The sequence below is a fragment of the Saccostrea cucullata genome, unplaced genomic scaffold, assembly GCF_032062105.1.
Source record: "Saccostrea cucullata isolate Sc308-1 unplaced genomic scaffold, CSIRO_AGI_Scuc_v1 ctg1115, whole genome shotgun sequence".
Classification (NCBI taxonomy): Eukaryota; Metazoa; Mollusca; class Bivalvia; order Ostreida; family Ostreidae; genus Saccostrea; species Saccostrea cuccullata.
The window spans coordinates 13666-36977 of record NW_026938166.1 but is presented as its reverse complement, the minus strand read 5'-3'; the positions used below and the strand labels follow the sequence as shown (position 1 = coordinate 36977).

General features: G+C 35.0%; 1 protein-coding gene across 1 annotated transcript in view; it reads left to right on the top strand.

The window, feature by feature from the left end:
* Positions 1–23312, top strand: part of LOC134249540 (dynein heavy chain domain-containing protein 1-like) — a gene marked incomplete at its 3' end in the record, with an annotated part of 83798 nt that overhangs the window by 46825 nt on the left and 13661 nt on the right. The window contains exons 54-82 of the mRNA XM_062731877.1: positions 2484–2719; positions 2977–3151; positions 3579–3768; positions 4473–4571; positions 5035–5257; positions 5522–5653; positions 5816–5994; positions 6114–6300; positions 6949–7137; positions 7358–7473; positions 7815–8118; positions 11232–11372; positions 11627–11692; positions 12628–12660; positions 13137–13244; positions 13820–13962; positions 14335–14428; positions 14788–14930; positions 15105–15200; positions 15666–15704; positions 16020–16191; positions 16571–16738; positions 16983–17140; positions 17408–17617; positions 17893–18063; positions 18952–19047; positions 19444–19518; positions 20958–21103; positions 22731–23124. Coding sequence (XP_062587861.1) covers positions 2484–2719; positions 2977–3151; positions 3579–3768; positions 4473–4571; positions 5035–5257; positions 5522–5653; positions 5816–5994; positions 6114–6300; positions 6949–7137; positions 7358–7473; positions 7815–8118; positions 11232–11372; positions 11627–11692; positions 12628–12660; positions 13137–13244; positions 13820–13962; positions 14335–14428; positions 14788–14930; positions 15105–15200; positions 15666–15704; positions 16020–16191; positions 16571–16738; positions 16983–17140; positions 17408–17617; positions 17893–18063; positions 18952–19047; positions 19444–19518; positions 20958–21103; positions 22731–23124 — 4483 coding nt within the window. The remainder of the gene's footprint in view (positions 1–2483; positions 2720–2976; positions 3152–3578; positions 3769–4472; positions 4572–5034; positions 5258–5521; positions 5654–5815; positions 5995–6113; positions 6301–6948; positions 7138–7357; positions 7474–7814; positions 8119–11231; positions 11373–11626; positions 11693–12627; positions 12661–13136; positions 13245–13819; positions 13963–14334; positions 14429–14787; positions 14931–15104; positions 15201–15665; positions 15705–16019; positions 16192–16570; positions 16739–16982; positions 17141–17407; positions 17618–17892; positions 18064–18951; positions 19048–19443; positions 19519–20957; positions 21104–22730; positions 23125–23312) is intronic.

Below are 23312 nucleotides of genomic sequence, written 5' to 3'. Positions count from 1 at the left end.
ATATTTCTTTCAAATAACCGGGTACCATGTTATGAAATATTTTATACATAGTTGTTCTTACTTTGGACATTTGTCTAATAGCAAGTGGTTCCCAACCAGTTTCAAAATAGAGAGAATCTCGCGATGCCAATGAAGTTAATCCAGTGACTATTCTTGCTGCTGCAAGTTGCAATTTTTCTAGTTTTTCAGAATCTTGACTAGAGCACCCACACCAAACTTCGGTTGCATATTCTAACTTAGGTCTTATAAAAGTAGTATATATAAAAGAGATAAAGTTTTTGCACTGACCTTAAACTGCAATTTTTTAAATAGACCTAATTTTTTATATGCATTAGCTACGATAGAATCAATGTACGCTGACCAAGTGAGGTCGTTTGAAAATAGAATACCTAAGTGATTATGTGATGATACAAAATCTAAATTACAATCTTGAAATTTCAACAATGGTAAATCTACGAATTTCTTAGTACTAAAAAATACAGCTTTGGTTTTTATAGGATTAAATTTCAATAGCCACTGTTTAGACCACCGCTCAAGTTGATTTAAATCATTATTCAATCCTAATTGAATATCATGTACATTTTCTGAACATTTCTGTAAAGAATTATCATCAGCATACAATCTGCTTAAGGTAGACATATTTTCAGCGACATCATTGACATATATATCAAGAATAAAAAAGGTCCCAATACAGACCCCTGGGGGACTCCAGCATGTAAAGATTTAAAACCAGACATAGTATTCCTATGTAATACCCTTTGTGTCCTTAAATCTAAATAACTTTGAAACCATAATAATAACTTATCACTAACACCATATGTTTGTAGCTTAAAGAGAAGGCCTTTATGCCAAACCCGATCAAATGCCTTAGACAAATCACAAAAAACCATACAACAGTGTTTTCCTTCATCCATTGCTTTAGCTATGTAATCGAATGTCTCAATAAGTTGATAAACTGTTGAATGACCTGGTAAAAAGCCAGCTTGATATTTGTAAAAAAGATTGTTTGAATGAAAATAATTGTAAAGATATTTAAAAATAACTCACTCCATAATTTTGCCAATGCAGCTTAATAATGAGACTGGTCTATAATTTGATAATAATGATGGGTCACCTTTTTTAAATAAAGGAAGTACATTAGCTACCTTCCACTGTTTAGGAAATACACATTCTCTTAAAGATCTGTTAAACAAAATACATAAAGGATAAGAGACGCTAAAAATGGTAGCTTTTAACATTTTATGACTTAAATGTTGTCAGGTCCTATTGCTTTGTTCAGTCAGCATAATAATAACAATAGTGTTGCATTATGCAACTATGCCTATAGTAGGCAGGGTTTGACACATAGTGCACTCGCCTCCGGCTCGTGCACCATGTGTCAAACCCTGCCTACTATTTAGGCATAGTATATGCATAATGCAACACTATTATATAAATAATGATGGGTCACCTTTTTTAAATAAAGGAAGTACATTAGCTACCTTCCACTGTTTAGGAAATACACATTCTCTTAAAGATTTCAATACATGTACTATTAAAAACACTATTACATAATAAAGAAAAAGCTGGTAATGCAGGTTCGACATCATGCGAAGACGAAACCGAAGCAAAATATCTATTTAACGCTTCAACCTTGTCAATATCGCTGTAATTAATGTGCATATTTCCATTTTCTGTAATATCCTGCAGCGGTGGAATTTCGGACCTAACCTTAGTTTTAAAAACATCTTTTAATAATTTCCAATAAATTTTAGAGCTTTTGATACTTGCTTCGATAAGATTGGTCTCTATATTGTTGTAATAGTTTGCCATTGCTACTTTTTTTTATGTTATTTACTTTATTACGTAGTTTTGGTTGGTGGGACTGAAAATCCCACCATTCTCCCATGGGATTCTTAATTTTAGGACTTCATATCTTTAGAAGTGGAGATGTTTGTGAGTTCAACATGAGACCCTGGGACCCTGGGATACTGCTAAGATATCCTACCCAAGTAATATAAAAATATTTTTGATATCACAATGAGAAATGGCAGTAAAAAGTCTGGACTATGTCGTGTCCAGAGTTAAATGTCGTACTGTTTCAATTATTCATTGTCTGCGACGCCATTACATGACACTATCAATCTAATCAAACTTCCTTGAAAAAAGAGCGCACTGAAGGGAAGCTACTCTAGATGGAAATAGTTTCGATAAAATCTATGGATTTCATGTATCAGCCCAGGCAAAATCCTAATGGCGGAAATTTCATAGCCGGCAAAATTTCTCGTACAGGCGGTTAATTTTGCCGGTTACCGGCCCTTATTGAAAACACTGATGATACCCCTATTTGTAATATCCCCCATAAGGCAGCTCAAGACAAAGGTTAAAAGTTTTTCAAATAAGAGTACAGGCAGCTGGCTGTAATTTCTAATGCTGCTGATTCCAGAGTTGATCTACACAATGTATATGTACATGTATCTATATGGTTTCCCTTGATCTGACAGTATGAGGATATATGATGAGCTGGTGGCTGATGTCTTCCCGCCCACCCTGAAGTTCCTCAAGTCCGAGTGCTGCCCCGCCCTACTGACAGATGTGGGACACGACACCGCCGCCTCTAATGAGGTGGCTCCGGGAATACAGGAGGTGGGGACATTCCTAAAAATCCTGACCGTGCTTCTGGACCGCCTGTATCTCAGGGAGGAGTTTGAGAGGCGACAGAGGACCATGGACCTCGAGGGTATGTACAGAGCTAGCACTAGTCAGACTAAGTTAGGAATCTGTCTGAGTGATTGTTAAAAATATAAAATTGTAAAAGACTGAATTATGCTGGAAGAAACTGTGATGCTTAAATAGAAACAAATGATAACCATATGGCACAGAATGTTTTTTGTAAACTAACTTACATGTATATATGTGTACTTTCTGTGATGATTTATCATGTAATTCTCAAAACCTGTATATAACACTTTCAATTGCTGAATTTTAATTTTTCAGATACAGGGATAGATTCTCCGCGGAAGTCCCCCAGCAGTAGTCCATCTCGACAGAGTGTCAGTCGTATGACCAGCAGCTCACAGCTCGAGATCGTCTTCCCTAACTATACAGACAACATGAAGGGAATGTTTGCCTACGCCTATGTCTGGAGCTTCGGAGCTCACCTACACGAGAGGTGTGTCACCTTCATCAGTTATTTATCTCCCATGATTCAAAACTGCTTCCTTCCATTGCATTTTTGAAATTCAATGCAATAATTTCATGTACTTCTTAAGCAATAAAATAATCATGGATTGAATATTATTTAAAAATTTTAATAAATTTTGATTATCAATAATGAATATTGTAAACCAACTTTTATTCGCGACAAATTTATTTGGCCATTTACCTGGGATAAATTAGTTGTGACAATTAATTTTCGTGATCAAGCCATTTTTGGTTCTTTCAGGAGCAGTTCGCGGCGAGAAATATTCACAATGACAAGGTTTTCGCGAACCTCATGAAAATTTCTCACACACGATTAAAAGTTGGTTTACAGTATGTACATTTATGTAGAAATTTTTTTATTAACGAAAAATATCAAATCTTATCTTATTCAATAGATACAAAGAGAAATTTAGTAAGTTTGCCAATGACGTCCTGTACCGTGCCCGACATCCAATAAAAATCCCCATTGGAGCCTCTGTGTTTGATTACATTCTGGATGAGAGTAGTGGGTCCTTCATCAGGTGGTCAGAGAAATCTCAGGAACGATCCAAAATTCTGGCAGGAGGATTCACTATTACACCAGAGGTAAGGGGGGATCAAAAGGAGTGGTTAGACTTGGACAGTATAGAAAACAAGATGTGTTTTTGAAACACTATGTGCCCGGCGGCAACAAAATTCTAAAAAAGCTATTTTTAGCATATATCTCACAGTCAAGGTCATTGACCTTGATGTCATTTGAAAGAAATTGATTAGTAAAGTATGGATACCAAATATGAAGTCTCTATCTCTTGTGGTTCAAAAGTTATGGCAAAGGTACGAAAAAACTATTTTTAGCATAAAGGTCACTGTCAAGGTCACAAGGCCATTGACTTTGGTGTCATTTGAAAGAGCTTAATTAATGGAGTATGCATAATAAATATGAAGTCTCTATCTTTCATGGTTCAAAAGTTATGGCGAAGGTTAAAGTTTGCAGATAAAAAGCTATGTTTAGCATATAGGTCACAGTCAAGGTCACAAGGCCATTGACTTTGGTGTCATTTGAAAGAGCTTAATTAATGGAGTATGCATAATAAATATGAAGTCTCTATCTTTCATGGTTCAAAAGTTGTGGCAAAGGTTAAAGTTTGCAGACAAACAAACAAACAAACAAACAAACAGACATACAGGACAAAAACAAAATAGGCCCCGGATTTATCAATCCGGGCGCATAATAAAGGAAAACTGATTGTAGTTAAATGAAAGTTTGTGGAATTTAGGAATTGATGTTGATTATATGCCTATTGTTTTAGGTGGAGAAGTATACCCACATGATAGAGCTCATGTTGGCGGCCCATCAGCCAGTCTTACTCTCAGGAATGCCAGGTGTAGGAAAAACTTCTCTGCTACAGGTAATATTCCACATAGAGATTTCTCAGATGTTATATGGAATGTCTACTTTAAAAATGATTATTTTTTTGGTTTAATATATGATGGGGAATTTTATTATAGTGAAACATCTAGAGCTTGATATTTTTGATTATTGTAAACCAACTTTTATTCGTGTGAGTGAAATATTTGTGAGTTTCATGATCTACTTTAATTTGTGAAAATAAATTGCTACAAACAATGCATCATATTTTCAGAGAATGTTTCTTCAGTCACCAAAATTAATTAATCCTTGCAGATTTATTTAAAACTAACAAAATTGTAAATAAAAGATGACATGAATAAAAGTTGGTTAAAACAGAATAAGCAGGGGAATTTTAGGTAACTTAGTTAACAAATGGCTTGTATGAATATCCCCCTCTATCATGTTTGTATGTTAGGGAAATCAATTAGGTGTTCCTATTAAGATTTTTTCCATATCTACAGACTATGGTACTGCCCAAGCAAACCCACACTAAAGTGGTCATGTCTAGAGCACTGAACAGTCAACTCTTCCTGAACTCCATGCTGGGACAGATCATGGAGCTGAAACACCGAGCCACCAACACCCTCACTGGCCCAGGGCAGGTCCCCCCCACCACCAAAGGCAAACAGTCCCATCTCTTCTTTATTGACGATCTCAACATGGCTGCCAGTAACCCAGAAGGGGGTCAGTATCTATACAGTCTATGCCAATCCAGATTATAGCAAGACAATATTGCTTTTAGTCTGATTACCTGTCTGACTGCCAGTTTGTCTTCTACTATATATTTATCTTTGAACAATAAAGGAAATAAAAAAAGATATAGTCAAATGAAAGATTATAGTTAAAGAATTTTTGATATTGAATGTATCTGTAGTAGAAAGTGTCTTACCAAGGAACATTTTTTTACTAAGGAATATGTAATTCAGTTTTTTTGTTTAACATATAAAGGTTACCAGCCCCCACTAGAGTTGCTGAGACAGATCCTGGCACAGCGAGGGACGTATGACAGGGGACGTCTAGAGTTCCAAACCATGGAGGAAGCCATGTTCCTGGCCTCCACCACACTCCCCAGTGTACCAGGTTAGATCCACCCCTAGCCTGACCACTCAGTCAGAATCTATGTTATTAGACATTTAATCTTGCATATGTTTAAACCTTAAAGTAATTTTACTGAAATAACAAAGAGAATTCTGCTCAATTTTACATGACATTCTCTGTTACACTATTTTGCTTTGTTTAAAGGAACAGGATTAGGAACAGCCTGTCATGTGATGTCCTCACGTCTGACCCGCCTCTTTATCAACTTCACTCTGTTTACCCCGACGACCGAGGTCCTTATGTCCATGTATGGCCGCAATATCCAGCATTGGTTGGAGGAATTTCCAACGTATTCAGTGGACCATCACTTTGAACTGTCAAGGGTAAATAGTGTCTAATATAATCAGACATTTTTAGTTCTGAGCTCTAGTATCAGGAAAATTATGCTTATCAAAACTTTCATGTCCAGCAATTCAAAACCATTCAAAATTTTTACCAACAGGCAATGACACTTGGATTGTTAGAAATGTACAACAAAATTAAAGAGAAACTCAAGCCTACTCCGACACATGCCCACTATGTGTTTAACCTCCATGATGTGGCAAGGGTCATACATGGAATTCTGCTAATGTCACCAAGGTCAAGGACACGGAAAATGATGAGGAGAAAGAAAGGGGGAAGTGAATCAAGTACGTATCAGTTATTTATAGACCCTACTGGAACCTTTAACCTAGCACTACAAATTTGCTGACAGTTCAGACCTATAGTGGATGATGAAATGCTTTATCCTAAGTTGCATCCATCTGTCAAAGAGAAATTTATTTATTTGACATCAGATCTAGAGCATATTTAACATGAAGTTCTAAGTAGCGGGGAAAACTTTCAAAGAGTATAATCAATGATACAAACCTTCTTTGATTAGAATGTGAATGATACATACATCATCTACTTGGTTGCCTGAGTATTATCAAAATGGTTAAAGTAGTAAGTCCTATTACTAGTTATCAGCTTTAAATTGTATGATGAAAAATAAGTAAATACAGTTGAGCCACATTAACCCAGATTCTTGTGTTCAGAGCAGATCTTCTGGATCAATAAAACTTGATTTTACTGAAACACTTTTTTAAAATTAAAAGGAAAGATGAATATGAATTCTACTGTCACAAATTTCATATGGAACCTATTGTCTGGATTGAGTCAGGATTCATAGATATATTTCACTGCACTGATCTGAAAAAAAGCAAAACAAAACAAATGTTATTTTTTAATTTTTTTTTTAGAAACAGTGGCTATTTCCAAATACAAATTTTAACTAATCATTTGTTTGTAAACAATAGGAGGAAGTAGAAGCAGTCTACAGATGTCTCGCCAGGCATCATGGGATTCCAAATCACGGACTGTCAGTGTGTCAAGTATGGGACCAACAGCAGAGATTGGACAGTCTGCCCCAATGATGAAGGTCATAGGTCAACTGTGGTGTCATGAGGTCACAAGAACATTTGCAGACCGCCTTATTGCTGAGGAGGGTTAGTTTCAGAACAACTTTGTTTGTAGATTTAGAAATTGATAGGGTGGTAGGAAATCTTTTTTTTTTTATTTATTTTTTGCATGTAAAGCTCATTAGAAAATGAGGCAACTTGTTGCTCTGAAGATAAATGCTATACACTTGATCTTTGTAACTTTTTTTCACTAAACAGAAGGAATTTTGAAGTACACATATCTGATACCTTCTCTTTTCTTTCATAGATGTGTTGTGGTATAGTCGTCTTCTAGAGGAGACAGTAACAAAATATTTCTGTATGCCCAGAGACGACCCCAAATCAGAAATGGCTGCCATCTCAGAGGAAACCTACTCACAAAGTGTAAGTCATGTGACAGAGTTATAACAGGAAACCCACAGAAAACCTTCTCACAAAGTGTAAGTCATGTGACAGTCAGAGGAAACCCACTCGCTAAGTATAATTCATATGACAGAGTTATAACAGGGAACTCAGAGGAAACCTACTTATGTGACAGACATACTATGTATGGCCAGTAACTAGTGCTGGCCGAACATGGTTTTTTTTCAGTAGACACTACAAGGAAAATAAAACTCATAATATATGTGACTTGGATACAATTGCTTGGGAAGTCCAAATTACTTTCACAATCATTTTATTCAAGAAATTTGTGGTTTAATTGCTGATTTTTATCCTGTATTTAGGGTAGAATGACCCCAACTACATCCTCCCCCCGCCCTCCCACCCCTGATGAAGAATCGGATGAGGAGGCAACAAAAGAGGAAACCATCAAGGAACCTGAGATGGACGTCACAGATTCTGACCAGAAGTCAATAAGTAACGATACCCCAGTACAGAAATCCGACAGCAACGATACTCCAGCTCAGAAATCAACCAGCACCGAGACTCCACAGGGCACCAAGTTCAGTAGTGATACACCCCAGGGGATAAAATCCCAGCTCGGGGAAACACCCCTCCCATACAGAGAGTCAGCTGATACAGGAAAAGGTAGGGGAGTGGAATCAAGTGCATTTGGTTTCATTATTTCTGCAAGAGTTTGTTTATACCCTGTAAATTATATGGGTTCAAATTTCTGCTGAAAAAATGTTGGTTTTGCAGAGAGAGGGGATAATGGATTTAGACAATCTCAGATGTTACCGAATGTCAGATTAAACCATCATGTAAATGATGAAATCAACTGAAAATGATTGAGAGGCTGTTTGTTATAACATAAACTACCTTTATGTTGGTTGTATCAACAATAGTACTGTATAATGGTGATATTTATAAGTGCTGTTTATTATGCAAATTAGTAGCAAGCACTTTCATACATGCCAACTTTTGAAAATTCCCATGGGGGATTTGGCGCATGACGACAATTTTCAAAGCTTTAAATTTGCGACATTTTGTCATGAAAATAAATGATTATGAAATACTTTTTTAGCTCACCTGAGCCGAAGGCTCAAGTGAGCTTTTCTGATCAAAATTTGTCCGTTGTCTGTCGGCGTTGGCATTGTCGTTGTTGTCGTCGTAAACTTTTCACATTTTCATCTTCTTCTCAAGAACCACTGGGCCAATTTCAACCAAACTTGGTACAAAGTATCCTTGGGTGAAGGGGATTCAAGTTTGTTCAAATGAAGGGCCAGGCCCTTTTCCAAGGGGAGATAATTATGAATTAGAGAAAAATTAATGGCATTTTCAAAAAATCTTCTTCTCAAGAACCATGGGCCAGGAAAGATGAAACTCATGTGGAATCATCCTCAGGTAGTGTAGATTCAATTTTGTTCAAATCATAACCCCCAGGGGTAGGGTGGGGCCAAAATGGCCGTCACATAGGAATATATAGAAAAAATCTTTAAAAATCTTCTTCTCTAGAACCACTGGGCCAGGAAAGATGAAACTCATGTGGGATCATCCTCAGGTAGTGTAGATTCAAGTTTGTTCAAATCATGACCCCCGGGGGTATGGTGGGGCCAAAATGGCCGATCAAAGTTTTACATGGGAATATATTGGAAAAATCTTTAAAAATCTTGTTCTCAATAACCACTGGGCCAGGAAAGATGAAATTCATTTGGGATCATCCTCAGATAGTGTAGATTCAAGTTTGTTCAAATCATGACCCCCAGGGGTAGGGTGGGGCCAAAATGGCCGATCAAAGTTTTACATAGGAATATATAGGAAAAATCTTAAAAAATCTTCTTCTCAAGAACCACTGGGCCAGGAAAGATGAAACTCATGTGCAATTATCCTCAGGTAGTGTAGATTCAAGTTTGTTCAAATCATGACCCCCGGGGGAAGGGTGGGGCCAAAATGGCCGATCAAAGTTTTACATAGGAATATATAGGAAAAATCTTCAAAAATCTTCTTCTCAAGTACCAAGGAAAGATGAAGCTTGTGGGATCAGGTGGTGTAGATTCAAGTTTGTTCAAATCATGACCCCCGGAGGTAGGGTGGGGCCAAAATGGCCGATCAAAGTTTTACATAGGAATATATAGGGAAAATCTTTAAAAATCTTCTTCTCAATAACCACTGGGTCAGGAAAGATGAAACTCATGTGGAATCGTCCTCAGGTAGTGTAGATTCAAGTTTGTTCAAATCATGAACCCGGGGGAAGGGTGGGGCCAAAATGGCCGATCAAAGTTTTACAAAGGAATATATAGGAAAAATCTTTAAAAATCTTCTTCTCAAGAACTACTGGGCCAGGAAAGATGAAACGCATGTGGAATCATCCTCAGGTAGTGTAGATTCAAGTTTGTTCAAATCATGACCCCCGGGGGTAGGGTGGGGCCAAAATGGCCGATCAAAGTTTTACATAGGAATATATAGGAAAAATCTTTAAAAATCTTCTTCTCAAGTACCACTGGGCCAGGAAAGATGAAACTCATGTGGAATCATGCTCAGGTAGTGTAGATTCAAGTTTGTTCAAATCATGACCCCCTGGGGGTGGGTGTAAAATTTTTTACTTTCAGTTCTGATCTGATCTGTGTTTTTTCCTAGCCAATTGCTCAGGTGAGCGATGTGGCCCCTGGGCCTCTTGTTTTTTTATTATAATATTGATAGCACTTATGAATACAAAACAATACAAATTAAAGTTTTATTTTTCCAAATTTAAATATCTTTGCTTAATAGTTGTCACTCTGGTCAGAGATATAGGTCCCTGCTCTGTTCTATTAATTTACATTTTGTTTCTGGTATGTACCCTTAAAATCAAGTGTCACTTTATTACCTTTAAGTAAGTATATAGACAGTGCATCATTAATTTTATCTCACACATGAAACAATTTAGAGAAATAGGCCTAATTAAATCATGAATTTTTAAACACAAGCCCCACCCCCACCCATCCCAAAGAAAAATTAATATTGTAAAAGACTACATCATGAACATGATAAACTTTTGCAGTCTTGGCAATGTCATATGGGTCTTTGGTATTTCCTTGACCATGTTGACATATATGTAACAAAGAAATACAATGTACAATATGAGTATGATAAACCATCATGTATTAAATCTAAATTATTTTCAATATTTTTTTAAATTGACAATATTCAATATTTTTATTATTAGCAGTTAAAATCAGAATATATGCTTTGAAATTTTCTACTTTCGTTTTCAAAAAACGATCTTTTTGGCTTTTATTGTTTGATTATCATTTTATTGACTTTAATTTTTGTTTTTAATACAATGACTATTAATCAAGCCCTTATGTATGTGTTTCACTTCGTACCCCTTCAAACTGAAAAGATTAATCAACTGCTCCAGGCTATAAGCTATACCTGTACCTGGACAGCAGCGTGTGCGTTGAAGCGAGAAGTGATTTATAAGTGCTGTTTGCATTGAATAAACAACTTATGCAAATTAATTTTCTCAAATCGTAGCATGTAGCACTTTTGGGGTTATCTCCACAATGCCAATGGATTAGGACTTAAAATTATTGTTAAAACTGAGTACAACATGTATTAAAGTACAGGGGCAGGGGATTTTTACCCAAAATGTTTCTTTATATTGTGTCTTTAACAAGATTACACCCACACATAAATTTTTCACATTTACAAGAATAATGAGAAATAATTTGATCAGTACAATTTAATATCAAAGAAATATAATTGACCTTTGATTTCAGTGACCCTTGGGTCAGAGGTTACTCGTCAAACTGAGACTGAGGGACACTCGAGCGAGTATGAGAGTGAGGTCACAGAAGAATCATCTGAGGAAAGTGAGGAGGAGACAACCACCACAGAGACTGAATACGAAACTCCCAGAGGTAAGTCCTCCTGACTCTGTCTCTTAATAAAGCTAGGTTTAATTTATGATATTGATGGCTTTTTTATTTCAGTATACGTACATCAAAGTTTATTTTATTTCTTAAAAAAAAATTTAATTAGCCTTTTTTGTAATGATGTGATTATAAGATGCATGTCATAATTTGTCTCAAAGATCATTTAGTCAAGGTGACAAATTGCTAGTCTAAGAATTAAATGATTTAATATCAACATACTACTTTGTTCTCTTTTCTAGACTTGCCAAGCGTTCAGTCTAAAACTGATGCACAGAATCAAGCCAGCGAGTTTTCCACATTGACAGGTAAAAAGGATCTCGCATTCTAACTGTTAAGTCCCCATTGTCTCAGATTATTTCTCATCATCAGTCAAGCTAGTTCACATATAATAAAATTTTATGAAGTATTGTAGTAACCCTGGAATTAATCAGTTCTATAATTACTGATGAAGATAAAAAAAAATTCTCCTGAAAATGATGAATAACTAGTGTTCTTGTATATAATGTTTATGAATTTAAATTAAATTTGTTGAATATTTGAATGACTTATCCTTCATTGCTTACTCTTGTTAAATTAGTGAGTAAAATGCAACTGGAATGTCAATTTCACTATATAAGTACTGATGCACCTGGTAAACCAAGGAAAATCTAAGCCAGAAATGTAAAATGTCATGTTCTGTACACCACACAGTCATACAGTCGTACTGACTATACTGTTTATTGCAGCATTAGTTTTCTTCACAGCAAAAAGCAATTTTATATTCCCCCACATCAGTTTATGAATGTTTAATATTTCACATTTGCCAATTATATTATTTTTATTCACTCACGTTTTATTTATTTTTAATCTATCTTAGACTGTCACTTTTGTGTTTAATTATGACTATATTATGCATAAATATAGACATTAAATTTCATTAATCTTTTTTGTATTGAATTTTATCTGTTTTTTATTATTATTTCTTTTACTTTTTACATTAATAACATTGATAGGAGTCCCTACATATGTCATGTCAGCACATAAATGTGTACAACTGAAATGATCAATTGAAAGCTGGTTTACAAGTTATGATTTCATACTTATAGGAGTTTAATAAAAACATAATTTTTGAAATCAAAAAATATTTTACTTGAAACGTCACCTGACAAAGATTGCTGTGTGGCTATTTCTAGTGCTAACGTGATAATGTGTATTAGATTTATAAGATAAGCTTATAAAGCCTCACTTCTTCACTCAATAGCTGCAATCAAAGCGTCCGGTGGTAAAAGTAAAGGTAGGTGATTAGAGTTAGATCCTCCCCTTAAAATCTAATAATCCTCATGTTTATTTCCCGTAGCTGCATGCTAGTTTCTTTGCTAAAATACTAGTACCTGTAGAATAACTGACTATGTTTATACTCATAAAACAAGTTCTTCTCTATTGATAAGCATGGTAGCTTATCACTTCATGCACTATTTGAATTTCTTTCCTAGTTTTCAAAACATTCGACACACTCATAAATTCCCCTTTAGATTGTCCTATGAAATTTCATTTATAGTATTGATCAGAATACAAAAAGTTTACTAGATTTTGGTAGCAGATATATTGAGCTACAATCAGCAATCAACTTTGGCTAAAACCTCTATACGGACACTAGGAGCTTGTACACACTACTCTTACTAACACAGAATTAACCCCTCTTTGTCTGGAGGACACTTGATCCATCTCTGTATTAATCTTTCTAACCTGAGAGTTATCCCCCTTGCACAGACTCCAGTTCTAAGAGTGGCACTGACACCACCAGTGAAGTGGAGGCCTCGTCCCCGACACGAGCACCACAGGCACCGCACCAAGAACCACTGCGCTCTGATAGTGAAGGTAAAAATAGACACCCTGAACTCGCAGATATCCCCCAGAATATATTCCAAGGTTTACATTTAATATGCATGGCATATGTAAGGAAAATGAGCTAACTTGTGTGATTAGTTTTCTGAACGTTTTATACATATTAATTTCACTCAAATTAGAAAATGGTACTCATTGCTGCCATGTACAAATGGTATTTTGTAAATAGGTGATGTCCTCTCTATGTGATCTAGTACTGCCATCTTTCTTTTCAAAGGGAAAGAACTCTTATTTCTGCTACATGTATTGCTGATACTGTATAGTGCTCTATGCTAGAAAAGTCAGTCTGTTATCTTTTGTATAGGAAAGATATGCTAAAATCCTGCTTTAGTAGTCATTAAATGCAGTTCAAAAAGATCACACATAATTAGGCTTAAATCTGCAGTTGTTATCATAGGGATAATTTGGATTCGAATTCATATATTTTATTTTAAATTTAGATGTCTTAATGTAATTTTTCTTTTTCATTGTCAACTCAGTTATAAATGAGAACTTCTAAAATCTATGATCACCCCTTGTTTATTTGGAGTGACATTGTCTTATTCCAGTCAGTGCCCTGGGTAAATCCTCGTCTAACCCTAACCTGAAGAGCAGGGGAAGTCTGAAGATGAAGACAGTCACATTTAAGACAGGACTGCTGGCCGACTGGGAGCATGAGGCTTACTTTGGTCCCCTTATGAGTCTAGATGAGGTAAATACTTGGTTCCCAGTAAAGTAATTATTTCATAGTCAAGAACACACCCTTCAGCTCCCACCCCACCTCACTCAAATCAGTACTGTAGATGTTTGTCTAACTTGATAAGTTTTATATATGCAGCTTTATACAGTGATAACAATAAAAAGTGGTTTCTGTTGTTCTAAATTATCTTGAAAATGAAGCACATATATCTTATTTTTTGCATTATTTAAATTTGGAGATTATAATTGGTTCTACAGACTAAATAGAACTCATGAATTTTTACAAAATTTGACTCAAAGAAAGTCTCTCACTTAAGCCAATGACTAAATATATTCATATCAAATTAATTGTGCTTCAGACTGATATGACAATTTGCTGTTTTAGATTAAAGGTTCCAATGACTCCTTGATGGACATTATCTTTTCTAAATTCTACATGACGACGTACACAGAGACCCAGGGACTGCCAGTGGAAAAAGGTCAGTAACCAGCAGGGAAATGTACAGGGAATGATATAGACTTGGCTGTGTACTAGTTACACTTATTTATATATTGAGTACAGTATAACACAAATTCATTGCAAATCAAAATGATTTTATTCCCTGTAGTTTTCAAACATGTACTTATGAACTGATCTGAAAGGATTGATTATATATACTTAAAATAATTCAATATTTTTGCCTTGGCATTTACAATGTTTTTCTACTACTAAAATGTAAACTTAAAGATTTATTTCACAAGAAGCTTAGCTAACATATTGTAACTAACGTTTTTGAAAGTAAATATTTAATACATGACCCAAAGACCCTCTCAATGATATAACGTTACTCTATTTCAGGCTATGTGGAAGGGTCAGAGGATAATTTGAGTGAGGCTTTGTCCACCTGTCTGTCTGTGTATAACGAGGGCACTTCCCAGAGAATGGATCTGGTCTTCTTCTCCGATGCTGTCCGACACGCGGCCAGGCTAAGCAGAGTTCTAGTAAATAAAGTTCAAGAATTTAAACAAAACAAATTGATCTTTTTTAAAAAATTGCTAGATTTCCAAATTAATTACTGTCTTTTCTAGAAAAGTACTCACTATTTAAAGACATTGTGTAAAAAAAAAAAATTCAAAAAAAAAAATTCAAATACCTTAAGTTTTCATTTTTTTTAGGCAATTCAAGGAGGACATGCTATTCTTTTGGGAATGAGTTACTCTACTGGGAGAGCTACACTAGCTCGCCTAGCAGCCTACATAGCTCACTGTAAAGTAAGTCAAACTCTAACAATCTACATAGCTCACTGTAAAGTAAGTCAAACTCTAACAATCTACATAGCTCACTGTAAAGTAAGTCAAACTCTAGTAGTCTACATAGCTCACTGTAAAGTAAGTCCACCTCAAGCAATGTACATAGCTCTTTTTTAAGAAAGTCAACTTCTGAAGAAAGCCTTCTGATTCCTTGATTCATTCTAAGTACTACATTTATTCTTTGTTTTCTTTGGGATTCTTAAATTAATCCATTTTTCCCTTGCTATCTTTATTAGCTTAAAGATAAATTGGAAACTGGGTTAGGGCTCTATATGCACATACATGTAATACATTCCCAATTTTACTTCAAGAGAAGTGGGAATTAGGTGGCAAGTTATATAACTGCATAAATCTTCTGTATTTGGTAACCAAGTACAGTTGTGTAATTTTAAAAATCTAAAAATCTATATCATGATTGTGGTTTAGAAGTATCCAGGATATTGTTGTCGCAAAAAGTGCCGTGGGGTAAGTCTGATGAGGTTATGGGTCGTGGCTTAGGGATAATGCACACGTTGATGATATGTTGTGAAGCAACACCACTTTTATTTCTATTCTGTACTGAAATACGTATTTCCTTTATGTCTGGAAAATTTCTGCACCTTGTTTCCCAATATTTTTGTGAACTTTAGTGCTTTATATTGTTTGATGACTCAGTTTTGAATGGGAAGCACAAATCATTTTAAAAAGGCTTAATTGGTTACAAGGCTTGATTAGTTACAAGTTAAGTAAGAACATTAATACAGGTAAATGAAATTCAGTGAACTGACTTTGACTTTTCAGTTATTTGAACCTAAGCCTCAGTCAGACTCCAGTAGAAATCTACAGATCCTGAGGGAGCACATTAAGCGGGCGTGCTATCACACTGGAATTCTGGGTAAACCCACTGTGCTGTTGGTGCACGAAGACTTAGGAGAGGAATGTTTACAGGATGTTGCCTGTCTGATGAATGAAGGTCAGTCTTACAAAGAGAATCTTACTATATAAATAATTTGTAATGTCATTTGTAGGGGGTGGATCTAGGGTATTTATTTAGCTGGAGGGCTGTTAATTTGGCTGATATACAGTCTTTATCATTTCTTTCCAATGAATAATATTGATATCACCTGCATAGCAAAGTGACACTTAAGAATCCTTCTCTTTTGGCTGTATATGTACATCTTTTGAATCAAAATAGCTCATAGACAGATTTTCACATTCATTTTACATCAGAAGTATTTAACAGCATTAGAATTTTTTTGTTTGGAGGCATGAATAAAGACAGTATGACATATAAGAAACATTAAAGTTGTTAACCTCCAAACTAAAACTGTTATATAAACTTTTCTGTATAGGAACTAGTCCCGGGTTGTATAGTGATGAAGAGATACAGAATATAGTGTCAGCCGTAATGCCTGGTGGAGTCACCACTAAAAGAGTGGACAAAATTGAAATTGCTCTGGAACGCTTCCTGAAAAAGATTCGCCAGAACCTACATGTAGTCATGTGTATGAACTACAGAGGTAGGTCATGGCTTAGGCCTGTAGAATGCACAATTCTTAGTGCTTAATGAAGGTTCTGGACAACATTCACAAATTTTGATTCAGATCTACAATATATCAACAAATAATCTATAACTAAGAAGTGATAAATTGGCAGTATCAATTTATCAATTTTGTATTCAAATTTACCTTAAATAATGTGTAATTTAACAAATTTTTATTCAATTTACCTGAACAATAATATAATGTGTTTTGCTCTGTATAGGAAATAGTTACTGCAGTGATTCCCAGGTGTTCCATCAGAGGATAATGAAGTACCCCGGGCTACTGAAGAACGCCTTTGCTATAGACACTTATAGACCCTGGAACTACCAGGCTTATGTTAGGATAGCCAATGTGTGGCTCAGAGATCAAAAGTCAGGGGTAGGTCTCATTTTAGTATTGTGATTGTATTACTTAGAGGCCAAGGATAAATTATATCAGAAATAGAGTTTTCATTTTGGTTCATTCAAAACTGATCAGCAAATGGCAAACTTTACAGAAATCATCGAAGGAGTTTTTAAAGCAGGCTGAAAATAAAGCTGTACATGACAATTTTTAACAAAAGTGTACAAATTGTTGAAAAAAAAATGAATTAGTTTTTGTATTCCAGGATTCTTTGAATACAAAATGTAAGTGTTTTACTTGTAGATAACTATACCCTGGCACCCTACACGTATGCTGGACCAGATCCTTCTGACCAGTCGAGCGATGGCCTACATCCACATGTCTGCCAAAGTGGTGATAGAGCGCCAGTACTGTAACCAGAAGGAGCCATTACGATTCTTCTCACCTCTCACGTTCATGGAGTTTGTACACGTCTTCAGGGTCCTGTGTGCCTACATTGTTAAGAGGGAATATGTAAGTATCTCTACCTAAATTATCTAGCTGTGGTCAATTTATATTACATGGTTTTATTTTTCTTCTAGTGTGTCAATGTTGTTTTACTATTGAAGTATATAGAAAGCATTCAGACTCTGGATTTTCTTTACTTTCTTTTTTTCAAATTTTAATGTCATTGAAATAGTTAAATATTCTTTTACCAAACATAATTTTTATGCACATTTCATCATCCAAATAACAAATGAAAGATTTGATTCCCTAATTTGTTGACACACATGAAATTCATGTCTTAGGAGAATATCAGTAAACATGAGCAGACTCTGGGGAAAGTGAATGAAGCCTTTGGGAGTATCTCTGAGTTTAAGAGAGAGGTGTCTGAACTGATGCCAAAACACAAAGCAGCCATGGCAGAAATAAAGGAATTAGTGGAGCAAGTAGAGGAGCAGAAACTACAATATATACAGGTCAGCTTATAGCTTATATACAGGTCAGCTTATAGCTTAACAGGTCAGATTATAGCTTAGATGAGCTACAATATATACAGATCAGCTTATAGCTTATATACAGGTCAACTTATAGCTTAACAGGTCAGATTATAGCTTAGATGAGCTAAAATATACACAGGTCAGCTTATAGCTTATACACAGGTCAGAATATAGCTTATATACAGGTCAGAATATATCTTATATACAGGTCAGCTTATTGCATATATACAGGTCAGAATATAGCTTATATACAGGTCAGAATATAGTTTAGAGAAGCTACAATATATATAGGTCAGAAAATACCTTATAGAAACTACAAAAATACAGGTCAGCTTATAGCTTATATATAGGTCAGCTTGTAGCTTTTATACAGGTCAGAATATAGCTTAGAGGAGCTACAATATATACAGGTCAGAATATAGTTTATAGAAATTATAATATATACAGGTCAGCATATATACTGTTCAGAATAAAGCTAATTAGAAGCTATAATATATACAAGTCAGAATATAGCTCATAGAAGCTACAATATATACAGGTCAATACATACCTTATAAAAGCTACAATATATGCAGAAGCTACAATATAATTATACAGTTGAAAATTAAGGTTAGTTGAGACATAATGTAAATGTTTAAAAGAAAATTTAGAATAATCAAATGAAATGATATTATTATAATTGACATATTAGAAAATATATAATAACACATTATAAAAAGGAAAATAAATCTTTTATCTAAAATTTACATTGTTTCAATTGGTAAAAGTATTTTATGTCAAATGTAAAAAGTTATAATCTTTGTGAGATGCTATTTCTATGTCTCTTAAGATGTGAGTACTTATTAGTGTATCCTGTTCTTGTTGTAGGCTTTAGACAGATGTAAATCCCAGGAACAGAAGATAGAACATCTACAGGGTCCACTAGAGGAGCTGAGGAGGGAGGCTCAGACCGAGTTTGACAAGGTCAGTATAACACTCAAGGTCATGCCGAGTCAACTCAACACCAGCTCAATATCTGTACAAAGAAGCATGGCTATCCTCTTAGTAGTAAAATGCTGAATATCACAAAAATATTTATTCTGAATTCTAAAGCAACAAAATATTGTAAGTACTAAACCACCCCCCAAAAATATTACAGTTACTAGGAAATTTAGATACAGTATTCAAGATAGCAAGCAATGTTCTAATTGTTGAAAAATGTACATTATGACAAAGGAGGGATAACCCTGGTAGTCATATTGAGAAATAATTCTTACCACCAGGACAAAATATGAGTTACAAACTTTCAATAATTTTTCAATTTTAAATAAAATAATAATTAAGTAACTATGCTAATGAAAATATTGTATAATTATTCAGCCTATAACACAAAAGAAATCCATTGTAAAAAGACGACGGGGAGAGATTGAATATTACACTCTCACCCAGTACAAGGTACAAAGATGCCACAATGTGGCGTCCAACATGCCTAATGTGGTGGCAGTGATGTGATTCCATGTGAAGAGTTGCTGGGTTTTGTACTAATGCGGTGCAAAAAATATTTTATTTTGAAGTACGTGTTCATTAAGACGTCATAAAATACCCAAGTTCATCTGACATTTTTTGCAAAACAGTGGATATACACTTGTAATTTGGCTTGAGAATTAGGTGAAGGTATACTAATCAAAACTTATAACACACCAGTGTAATGGACACAGACATGTACAAGTCTAGTCTTGCATCATTCTGAATGTTATGAGCAGTTGCATCTAAAAATGATTTTAAAGCAACTCATGGAATTTTCATTCTTTCATTAAGATTCTATTAACTTGCTTAATTGACACCGGTTTAATTACTGTTATTATTATTCCACTCATGGCCACAAATACATTTTTACACCTGTCAATTCGATCTTTAAATGTGAAATTATCCTGTAACAATCATACAGAGCAGTATAGAATGATATACTTATGTTTTGATGGTCAGCATTACTCCTGCTCACTCTAAGCTTCTGGTGCAACACAGTGACACTTTAATGTGAAGCTGCAAATGTCTAGCAACCTGCAGATTTGCTTCAGTGAACTAATGCAGAAAAACTCAGAATCAAAAAGACAACTTCTCATTGTAATAAAATATTTTATAAAAGCAGATAATATTGCAGAAACTGAATGGTCACTTTGCTGAAACCAACTGCACTCAATTTTATTTAAAAGTAATTAAGGCTTTCGGTTAAAGCATTGTTCAAATATATAAAATTGAAGAAAAAGAATCTTTCAACAATGCACAACCACATGATTTTTCCTTAAATGATAAAATCTGTGGTCCAGTTGATTTTTCAGCAGTTTTTTTTTATATGAGTTAAATATTGAGTATGAGTCAAACCTAGTGTGAAATTTAGTATGGTTAACTGCCAAATGTGCCAGATTTTAAGCTGTTGAAAGAAAGAGTGGTGGGTTAATTATAAGTTTTGATACATGTAAGTGTATTTGTGGTTATTTTTATGTGATTTTATGCAAAATTTGTATGCAGATTTAAGTCAAACTACACTTCAGTATAGCAGGTGCACTTTTAGTAACATGAATTTAGGATCAGATTTTAATTGAGAAATAATTAAGAATTGTGTTGATTGATTTTCTAAGCTTATTATTTTTGAATGTTTCATATGACATGTTTTGTTTTTTGATGTGCTGTGAAATCATTCATTGATTTTTGTCATGTATAAATTTTTGAATACAACATAACTGTAAGTAAATAAGAGAGATCAGAGGACATTATTTTTTAAACTCTTCTAAATTGTCTGAAAAATATTTTGTGAAATTTTCATTGATTAAACATGAATGGTATCCAGTAAGAATGGCTGCTAAGATTCTAACTTTTATCCTGGCTATTTTAAGGTGAATCCTAACTACCATGCGGCCATGACAGCCCTGGAGTACCTGAATAAGGCTGACATAGAGGAGGTTAAGTCATACCGGCTACCCCCCAGTCTGGTGGAGTTTGTCATGAACTCTCTCTGTCTGCTGTTTGATGTACCTCAGGAGTAAGTCTTCATCTGTTAACAGCAGGACCAATCAGGGACCTCACAATTAATTGGTTGTATGATAGTTTATTTCAGATTATGAGACCTATTAATCCCCCCCCAATTCATTAGCATGTACATGTACATTTTATACTTATAATATTATAGATTTATATTTTGGCAACATGGGTATAGTATTGGCTTATTGATGGCCCAGTGGCTCAGTGGCTAAGTCAATTTGAATATGAGCTTTGGAAAGACATATATTAAAAAAAGTAAATTATGGCTTTAAATTTATTGGTAGCAATAAAATATACTTAAGGAAGAAATGCCTAGCTTTCAGCTAGGTGGGTGGATAAAATTTCATTTCCTCTAAAGCATTGTAGCCTACTCAAAAATCCTAATTAATCAATAAAGTAAAATTTTCACATACCTTGTTTCCTGCAAAAATATTATATACATTCCCTTTCTTATTCTGTGGCATGAAAAAAACCAAGGAGATGACATTTTTGTGTCTGACTGAAAGGCCAAACTTGTTAACACATCTGTTGGCCAGAGATGTGCGTGTTGAAGTTAAGGAGGGGGGGGTGATCCCATACAAAAATGTGGACTGTGCCAGGAGCAGGGATATTATATGCTGAACATGGTGCCACAGTACCCCTAGGTTGAACTGAAGACTCAGGCTAAGTCTTCCTATGGAAAATAACTCAGTATGTTGACTTTTACCTGAACTGGGAAATACTCAAGTAGTATTATAAATAAAACCTAGAGATTGCCGTTAGTAAATATCTATAATTAACAGGCTATTCCGTTGGATCAATGGTAATCAGTGAAAAATCTGAAAAATTAAAATATGTTTAAAGTTAAATGTAATAATCCATTAAATCAAATTTTTATTTTTAATTAAAAATCCTGAATGTGGGTAAGCTAGCATTTCTTCTAATCTAGAGATAATTAAGTTTTCTGTGGATGGACATTGTGGATGTGATTGGTTATAGTTTGTGAATGAAGTGTTAATTAATTACACGTTTAAACACTATGTCTTTATAACCGCAGTCTATTCTGCATTTCCATAAATGTTATGGATAAAATCACCAACAGATACTATGAACTTCTTAGCTTATCTGAGCCAAAGACTCAAGTGAGCTCTTCTGATCATATTGTCTGTCGTCTGATTGTAGCCGTAGTCATAATGAAAACTTATACTTTCACATTTTTGACTTCTTCCCAAGAACTACAGGACCAATTTCAACCAAACTTGACACAAAAAAATATGCATCTTTAGATAAAGGGGATTTAAGTTTATTCAAATGAAGGACCACACTCTTTATCAAGGGGAGATATTTTAGAAACATCCTAAAAGCCTACGAGCCAAAAGTTGCCTACTATAAGATACCTTCTTAACATGTATAGATTCAAGTTTGTTCAAATGATGTCCCCAGGGGTAGGATGGGGTCACAATGGGGGATCAAATTTTTACATAGGAATAAATATTTTTTTTTCTCAAGAACAGCAAAGTCATGATTTGTCATATATTGATATTGAAAAATTCACAATTGTTTACCAAGTTTAAAAGTAAAACTTTTGCTCATTTTATTTAACAAATGGCAACTGTTAAGAAATTCCAATCAAATAAACTTTGTTTCAGTTGGGAAAATGCTAAACTTCTGATGATCAAAGACAACTTCTTGGAGTCCATGATGTTCTATGACAAAGACAACATTCCAGATGACATCTACCTGAAACTCCGAAGATTCATTACAGATGAAAACTTCCAAGTACACAATGTTGCTGCAGTAAGTAAGGCTGCCGCAGGAATCTGTATGTGGGTTCACGCTGTGTATCAGTATGCTCACATCCACCGCAACATGCAACCCAGGCTCCGAAATCTCCTAGAGCATGAGGATAAATTCACCCTGGCTCAGGCAAAACTAGGTCAGCTGCGTGTGGAGGCAAATCGCATCAAGTCGGCACTGGAGAGCAAAATCACTGTTCACAGAGCTGCTGTAAAGAGGGCCAAAACCATAGAGAAACATATGCAGGTAAAATTCTATCTTAATAAAGAAACTTGCTTTAAATATGAGTTTCTCATTATTAAAAGCTTTTTGCTTTTTAGCTCACCTCAACGAAGTTGGGGGGAGCTTATGTGATACCCTCGGCGTCGGCGTCGGTGTCGGCGTCGGCGTCCCAGGTTAAGATTAAGTTTTTTGGAGCAGTTTTCTTTTTAATT